The following is a 9,357-nucleotide window of genomic DNA, read 5'->3' on the forward strand; positions in this document are numbered from 1 at the left end:
GTACAGTACAGTACAGTGGAGTAGTCGAGAGCTGTACTGTACTGTACTGTACAGTACTGAACATAGGACTACAGTAATAATTCATTATTTTTTCATCGACGGACTGACAGAATATTGGACTATCGCACAGCTGTGTGTTGTGTGTAATACATGAACACGTTGAAGAGTCTCTTCGCAGTCGATTAAAGTGAACACAGGACTCATAATAATTAATTACTATTTTTTCATCGATAGAGTAATAGAATATTGGACTATCCCACAACAGTGTTTTGCATGAACATTGAACTGTCGATTAAATGAATGATACCGTTTTAATGGACCATGCAGTATTTCAGTACTGTACTCTGCCCTACTGTAGGTAGTCGAGGGCTGCATTAGGTGAACACAGGACTAATTATATTATTTATTTTTTTTTCTTTTCATCGACAGACTGACAGAACATTGGACTGTCCCACAGTCTCCTTGCAGTCGATTAATTACAGTACACTGATTTCAGTACTGTAATCGAGGGCTGTAAAGTCAACACAGGACTCATAATGATCAATCAACAGATTGATAGAATATTGGACTATCCCAGTGTTTAACATGAACAGTCTCTTTGAAGTTGATTAATGATTTATACCGTTTTAATTAATGGACTATGCAGCATTTCAGTACTATACTGTGCACTGAACTTTGCACTGAACGTACAGTACAGTATAGTGTACTGTACTGTATTGTCAAGGGATGGAAACACAGGACTAAGAATTACAGTACTGTAATTAATGCATTGTTTTTTCATCGACAGACTGACAGAATATTAGACTATCCTCCAGTCTCTTTGCAGTCGATTGATGAATTGATTAATTATGCCGTTTTGATGGACCCATGCAGCATTTCGGCATGGGTCCATTTCCCTTCACTACTTCAGTATGCATGAAGAAAAGGAAGAGAATCCATTGACATGACATTCATTGTAGTATATACCCTAGTTATGGCATGTCCATGCTTCAACGTAATGGGCGCTTTGCATGGAATAAACAGTGGATTGGAGGCTTGTATCAATGGATGACTTTATTTGCAGGTCGTAGACCAGCAAGGACTTGACATGTAGTCATCGGTGGATGATGACCATGTCAAGTGTCCAGTTGTCGAATTTGAAGGGTCTCTACTGTACAGTATTGTAGATAAAAATGGCCCATTTTCTATCCTATACCGTACTGTCGATGGCAACTGATTGTATGCCAATGATGGCATGGAAAGCAAAGGGTTAGCCAGCAACCATTGCTTTCTAACCGGCATAAGCGATGATCCATGATAGCATGTAGTGTACGCCCGTCGATTGCTGTACTAAAGAGTCTTTTCCACACGACTACCTCATACCCTACTCTCTCCTCTATTGTCCAATCGCTCTCTACAGTCCTATACTACCACGCATACAGTACTAAGATCCAGGCATGCGCACTGTATCCTATTGTGGCCGCCATTTTGATTGAGGGCCCAGGTGAAGAATAGAGGTCATCGCCTTGCCCTTTTTCCCAGTCTAGTATGGCCTAGTGTCAAGAGTATTGTAACCCAAACCGATGCTTTCCTATTAGAGAAATGTATGGGCTAAGTGGAGGACAAGGGCAGACTGTATTGGCACATCGACACTCATTATTCCAGTGGAATTGACTGAAGAAGCAGCAGCGTGGCTGGATCTCTTTTCGACTCTTTTTTTGGATTGCATTTCGCCGCTATTTGTGTAATAGAGGTGGAGAAAAAAAGGAAAAGAAACGTAGCACTTTGAAAGCTTCTTGTCCCATCATCGATCGTAGTAGGTTTGAAGGCAATTGATCGTTGTTTGTATCGTAAGGAATTCAGCATGAAACGTAAGGTAGGAAGAGATTTCTCCGGTGATCTTCGTCACGATCTTAGGCATGATCGTCAATCAGCAATGTATGGCAAACGTGAACGAATGGCTTCTCCTGGCCGACCATCTCAACCACAATCGTCAAGATCGCCTAATTATCATCATTCTCAACATAGCAGTGGCTACCATAATATGGATGATCGTATCAAGCGTAAAGTAGTAGAAGTTCCATCGCATCGAAGTTATCCCGATCGCCATCGACGTGATACCGATACAAGTGCACGATTAAAATTGAAAATTACCAATTTACCTCGAGATCGTAGCGATGAAGATATTGAAAATAAATTGTATTATCAATTTAAAAAATTTGGCCAACCATCCATTCATGTCCAGGGTTTTGGTAAAAGTCGATATGGTGTAATCAATTTCAAGCATAATACACAATGTCGTGAAGCCAAAAGTTTTTGCGAACAAAATTCAATCTATGTCTTTGATCGCCCTGTCAATGTTGAATATTACCAAGGTAATCCTCAAGATGACATGGACGATATTCGAAGCGATGATTCCAGCGAATTCTATAGCAATCGGGGTCGTGATAATCGAAGGCAATATCCAAGTCGTATCGATGTAGAAGACGATTACTCACAATCCAGTAATACACACCGACGCCAAGATTGGAAACAAGGTGGCCGCAGAAATACCCCTATCACTTCCAATCGTTCTGGTAGCGGTTACTATAACAATCAACAACAGCAAATGGAATTCTTGGAAGATATCCCCAATCGAACTTTATTTATCGGCAACTTAGATACATCCATTAGCAATTACGAATTACGCCGTATTTTTGGCCGTTATACTATCATCGATATGGATGTCAAGCGACATCGTGGCCAATTTGTAGGTTATGCTTTTATCAAGTTAGCCACAATTCGTGAAGCCGATAAAGCCAAGAGTGAAATGGATGGCAATGTCTTGGGTAGAAATCGTATTAAAATTGGCTACGGTAAAGTTTATCCAAGTAAGCGATTATGGCTTGGCGGTTTAGGAACATGGATCAATCGAAATAGCATTGAGCAAGAATGCGATCGTTTTGGAGCGCTACGTGAAGTCGATTATGATTACAAGAATAATAAATATGCTGAAGTGGAATTTGCTACCGTAGATGCTTCCAAAGCTGCATTTGAAGAATTAACTCATAATACTTTCGGCCGTACTGGACGCCATGTCGAAGTCGAATATGTGGATACACAACATCAATATTTTACTGCTACATCATTTCGTGATCGTCAGCAACGCCATGATGACGATGATGGTAATGATTCCCATCATGATATCGTCGAGTCGCGTAGTAGTCGAAGAGAAGAAGGCGACTATTACAACCAACGATCGTATACCGATCGCAGTAGTAGTAGCCATCGTGATGACTACTATCAACGAGATAATGTAAGCTAAACAATAACACCATTAATGGTCATGGCTTCTTTTTTTTTTCTGCCCTGATCAATACTAATTAAGATGTAAAATAGATCTTTCCATTGGTAATGATCGTAATGATGACATAGCATTGCGTTGTACTGTATTTTTATTTTTTTCCATTCTTTTTTTTTTTTTTTTTTTTTTTTATTATACCACTGTCGTCTATAGCTTCTTGTCGTACACTACAATTTATTGCAGTAAATGAATAATGGATGACATAAATGAAAACATCAAATAGAATTGGGACATACCAATTGACTATTTTTGGATTTGATAGATATTTTTTTTTGTTTTATTGTTATCCACTTTGTAGCCCCCTGTGCCTCGTCGTCGAAGTGAAGAAAGGCGCCAAGATTATGCTGGTAGAAGAAGTAATAGGAAACCCTATTCACCTCATTCTGGCCATGATCGTAGACCTGGTAGCGCTGGAGGTAAAAGCACAGAATGGGTTTCTTCTCCTAGGCCTTCATCATCGTCTTACAGTAATTACGATGAACCACATCGACATCGTGAAAGAAGAGAATATACACCAGAAGGATCAATTCACGCCGATGATGAAACAAGGGATAACCGAGAAGAGAGAGATTGGATCCATGAACCGCGCTCACCTTCCAATGATAAGAATAACGCCTTAATGCGTGCATCATCAGCCGATAAAGAATCACCGATTGAATATGAAGGAAATACTGCACCCGATGGATTAACATCTTTCATTATACAAGAGAAATTTAAACATTGGGATACTTCATTTTTACTTAAAAGTAGTAAATTTATGACTAGATTGTTTTTTGTATCAGGAAGTATGGACTTTGCTGATTCAATTATGGATAACATCGATTGGTCAAGTCCTCAAAGTCCATTTCGAATTACACAACGTTTACGTCTTGATAATGAAAAATTAGGTGAGGTGAATAAAAGAATTGAAAATGCTGGACCTTCCAACTTTTGTTACGTTCTAGCCATGGATCGAAATGAATTTACTAAAGATGAGATATCGCCTGAAGACGATGCCAATCTAACTGGTCGTGAATTTCGCAATTTGGTAATGTATTTGCGACAAAAGGATGCTGCCGGTGTTGTTATGTTGGAAATGGCTGATAATGTAGAGTGTATTGTTCATGTCTTTCCACCATGCCAGTTTTCCAATAATCACTTGATGGAAGCATATCCGCGTATAAATCAAGGATATTTATCGCAAGATCATTTACTATTGATCATGGTTAAAGTATTGATAGCTTAGGCCTGTTATTACTACTATCATTATGAATAAATTGACGTATTAATGATCAATATTCGTGGTTATGGCATCCCCCCGAAAAAAATCAAGTTTTTCATTTCACTGGAATAATCAGTAAAGGAGTCATTTTTTTTTTAAAATCACCATTATTGTATCAATAATTTTATGACTTTCTTTTTTTCTCTCTCGCTATGACGTTTAGATTTCTTCACCTTATAATTTGGATTCAGCGTTTAAAAGTAGACATGTAATTTAATGTTTTAATTGAGATACCTATTTGCTATAGTTTATTTCCGCCCTTATTGACTTGACTAAAGATGTGGAATACAACAATTTATCTACTAATACTTGCTGTGCATATCAACAGTACGTAGATGTACCTAACTTGGTTTTCACATCGTTGTGGAAGGCTTCATTCCGATTGGAGACTGTTATCGTGATTGAAGAAGTTAATCACCAGTAAATGGCCTTATTGATTATTATTACTCAAATGTATAACTAATCAACTTCGAGAATGACCAGGCAATCTTATTCACCATATGTCATGTTATCATCTCGATTGCTTTATCAGTCTAGACGTAACAATGATGAGCGATCATAGTCGCCTTATTAATATTATCATTATTATTATTATCATGTTACCCTTTACAGTTTATGTGTCAATCATACCCAAAAAAGTAACTAATTAACAAGTTCAATAGTTTTTCCAACTTTATAACAGTTTGGAGTCATGGGTTGTTTTACAAAATTGTCCTGGCATATTATGCTGATAACGGCAATTATTTACGGATACCTTTCACTTTAAATGCATTAACCTGCGAAATCTCTAAACTTATATTAAAAACGTAAAAGGACTTCTTAATGCTATACCTGGAATAAATCTGTTCATTTTAACTGAATAGATATCAATATGGAGCAAGAATTTCAGATTCACAATTAATTTTAACTCTGATAAAATTGTCATTCATTTTTATTCTATTCCAAATAATACATCGTTGATCAAGCATTTCGCAAATCGATAATGCATACGCAATTCTTGACATGCTGTAAATGCCACCATCTTCCTAATTTGTGCTCTTGACCAATAGCGCATGCTATAAATTGGCCATTATGACTTAGAGCTAGTCCATTGATGAAACCTGGCTGTGTTGTCGAAATTATACAATTATTAATCAATTATAGTAACTGAATGTATGATATATTAGTAGAAACAAGTAATTTATATATCATTGTATTTTACTGTACTATCCTACCACCTTTAGTGTTATTGAAAAAAAAACATCAACGAATTGAAACTGATTGTATATGCAGTGAGAAACGAGATTTCTGCATGAAGCTTTAGGATAAGCATCACTGAACAGTTTATACATTTACAACAGTATGAGCCGAGTCAGTTGCGAGGCATAGATAGTTAACTTACCACATCGACAGAAAAAAGTGGACTTAATGTTGTATAGTCACGGCTGCTTCGCCATAATCGTAATTGATTATCGTTTGAACCTGCATACGTTCATGATCAAAACAGTGATGAACGATAAAGCAAAATTGGACGTTAAGATAATGTTGAAAGTTGAAAAGATTATATCAAGTTTAGATGTACCACTTATAGCTAGATCACTATAAGGAACCGACGCTACAGAGATGATCCAAGAATCATCTGTTGGAAGGTTTCTTTGCGGATTTGATCCGTGAGCGTTATCTCTGGTAAAAGTTGGCCTCTTTTTGTGAATATTCCATGTTATCAGCGATCTTACAATGCACGTTTTACAAAGTTATATCCAATTAATATCAATTTTACTATATTTCAACGTAAAATTTAGCAGCTATTTTATCACTAGAAACATAATACTTCAATTGCATCATTACCCGTCATCAGTGCCAGAAAGATAGTTATCTTCATTAAGCATGCAGAGGCATTCCATGGATCCTCTAAATGTTTATGTATCATATTCATGTATTATAAGTGTTCAATAAATATTGAATTTAACCAATTATCGTCAGTAGTTGTCCAACAAGAGTTACACCTGTCACTGAATACTGAGAATGGAACTATTTGCAACGTGTACCTTTATATTTTCACGCATAGAGTAAGACGTACCCTTTACGATAGATTGATTGTCAAACATTGATTTAAATCACATTTTATTTTGAAAAGTTAACCTTTTGTTGGTTTCGAATTTCAAATAGCTCTCGTCAATAATTTTCCAGACATGAATACTACAATCACGACCACCAGCAGTAACAGGTCGCTGCCGCCTGAGACAATCGATACCTAAAACTGCGTCTTGATGACCAAATCTATGAAAAAAAAAATGAAGTTGCATTTTACTGTCAATCCACGGTTAAATATAGTCATCCAAGCGTTTAATACTACATATACAGTATTGCAACATACAATGTTTCAACGTATGCCCTTTCATCCACGCTCCATACTTTCACTGATCTATCTTTGGAAGTGCTATACAATTCGTGAGAATTATGGCGAAATCGCAAGCCCTTGACATCATGTATAAAATCCAACTTAGCGTTAGTGAATAATAGCGCGTGCATATATTCTCGTACACAAATATAATAAAGGAAGAGTTTAAGGGATAACGTAGTAAGCAGTTGTATTGACATATTCTGTAAAGATGTATTAAAACCAATGTACACCACGGTTACAAAATAGCGACATTACTAGCAGAAAATACTAAGATTTTCTCACTTATTCAATCTTATTAATCGGTATTACTTTTGTAAGCAATGAAATATCAATCTTACACTAGTTATGAGTTTTTATAGTGGCATTAAAGCCAGCGCAGGAATGTTAAATGACAATGAGTAAGCAATATAGTAAGGAGTTCAATACGTTAATATAATTTACAAAGTGAGTCACACGAAACTAACCGTAATTATATCTTTATGTCCTTTAAATATATAACAAACTTCTTCCTTCTCTAAATCCCATAAGTATACAAGTTTATCCTGCCCACCACTCGCCTGTTTTATTTGTAATTAACAAATTTTCGATTACAATATACTGTTGTAGAATAAGCCTACCTAACGTTACTTGACAATGGTGATGTATAAGCTCTTAGGCTATTACTTACCATGTATTTACAATCCAAGCTGACATCTAAACATAGGATGTGTCCTTTATGTCCTTTCCCTTCGCCAGCTTTATGGAAGCCATGAAATACTTTCACTTTCTTAAAAGTTTCTAAATCCCCTATAAAATGAAAGATTAGCATAACTAACAGTAATTATAAAACACTAAAGGTTCTTATCCAATCCAATCCAATCATGTGCATAGAAATAGTATATTACTTCCATTCTTTTGGTATCAATTCATGCGTGAGGACTTACACTTGATTATAGAACTATCCTTTGAACCACTATAGACAAATTTACCATCATGAGAGAATGCTACACAAGTGACACTGAGTTTGTGTCCCTGTAACTTGATGATTTTATCAGGATCTGGTTCAATACACTGTGAAATAAATGGATCCAATTATGCCGCTATTAGAATAGCTGATGAACAGTAATTTTACAATCAACAACTAGATATCGATATTTAACCGTAAAGGATATTTTATCTCGTCACAAGTAAGAAACAGAATTTACATAAGAAGCCGATTAATTATTTCCTGTTCTTATTTTATGAATCAGTCATCGTAAAAGTATATTTTACCACATCATAAGTAACATAAAGAATCTACATAAGAAGCCGATTATCTTTTTGTTGTTATTTTATGAATAGTAGTCATTATCCAGTCAATTTATAAGTAAAAATTAAATCGAAGTTGCACTTACTTCATCGCATAATAATTTTTGTTGCTTTCCACTGTGGTCTAACTATATCATTGAAATGCGATAATGAAGCGCTATTATAATCAATGATATTTAGAATCAAAATCTTAGCTAATGTAATCCTTACAAATTCTTCTTTTAAACGGTGTGCAATTGCATCATGTGCAGTGTCTTTTGATTGCTGATCTTGCAATTCTAAGCAAACAGAAGAGGGCCGATTCATTAATGAAGAATTCAATTGTGCACAATAGTAAACTAGTGCTTCCTGTTGAGCTGTGTACAGCACATTGACGAAACATGGCCTATTGGCAAGATTGTACGCATCATTGTCTGACTAGTGAGTTTCGCTACCTTCTTGCTCTAAATGTCTAAGATATTCTTTGGCAAGTCTTAAGCGCTTATCCTCTGCAGTTTCACTATCATATTCATCCTCTGAATGTTCATCGCTCCTATGAGTGGAAGCTTGTATTTCTTCATCATCACTTGGAATTTCTTCATCTACGATAGCATTTCTCTTACTTCCTTTCATCTAATATTAACAATATCAACCATGTCATAGCACAATATAATTTCAATATTACTTTATATCAAGCATCGCTCTACATCTACTACATTGCATCTGTAACTACCACCCATTAATAATCTTTCATTCCATCATCAGGAATGAAAGAATGCATGCAGCCATTTTCATGACTATCAGTCCAGCTAAACTACCTATTCTACAACTTATTCACCTTTTTGGCCGGTCGACCGGCACCTTTTCGCCGTTTTTCGTTGGTAATAAAAAAATTGGAAGACATTTTCCTACTCCATCGATCGATAATCAGGACTTAAAGCGATGATATTTAGCACCAAATTAGAAATTTCCACTTCCAGGTATCAAAAGCGGATAGATGGCAGTTGTGGTTTTGGTCATGGATCTCATGCTTCGAGTGATTCCGCTCGTCTAGATGTCCGTTACCAATGTTAGTCACGTGTTGTCGATGAGCTAGCCTTTCAAAGATGTCGGATAGCTAAATCC

General features: G+C 36.3%; 2 protein-coding genes across 2 annotated transcripts; one reads left to right on the top strand and one right to left on the bottom strand.

Annotated features, from left to right (window-relative positions):
• Positions 1-1,843: 1,843 nt before the first annotated feature.
• TRIADDRAFT_56787 (uncharacterized protein) lies at positions 1,844-4,547 on the top strand (the record flags this gene model as incomplete). Its single annotated transcript, XM_002112564.1, has 2 exons — positions 1,844-3,274; positions 3,621-4,547. 2 exons carry the CDS (start codon positions 1,844-1,846, stop codon positions 4,545-4,547), a joined length of 2,358 nt encoding a protein of 785 aa, XP_002112600.1.
• Positions 4,548-5,543: 996 nt separating this feature from the next.
• Positions 5,544-8,865, bottom strand: TRIADDRAFT_26083 (uncharacterized protein; the record flags this gene model as incomplete). The annotated part of the gene is made up of 12 exons (XM_002113009.1): positions 5,544-5,687; positions 5,965-6,044; positions 6,145-6,293; positions 6,411-6,473; positions 6,705-6,842; positions 6,940-7,040; positions 7,431-7,523; positions 7,634-7,752; positions 7,890-8,016; positions 8,340-8,381; positions 8,464-8,531; positions 8,688-8,865. The coding sequence occupies 12 exons, from the start codon at positions 8,863-8,865 to the stop codon at positions 5,544-5,546; spliced, it is 1,302 nt and encodes a 433-aa protein (XP_002113045.1).
• Between the last annotated feature and the right edge of the window lie 492 nt (positions 8,866-9,357).

The sequence above is a fragment of the Trichoplax adhaerens genome, genomic scaffold (assembly GCF_000150275.1).
Source record: "Trichoplax adhaerens TRIADscaffold_5 genomic scaffold, whole genome shotgun sequence".
NCBI classification, from domain to species: Eukaryota; Metazoa; Placozoa; class Uniplacotomia; order Trichoplacea; family Trichoplacidae; genus Trichoplax; species Trichoplax adhaerens.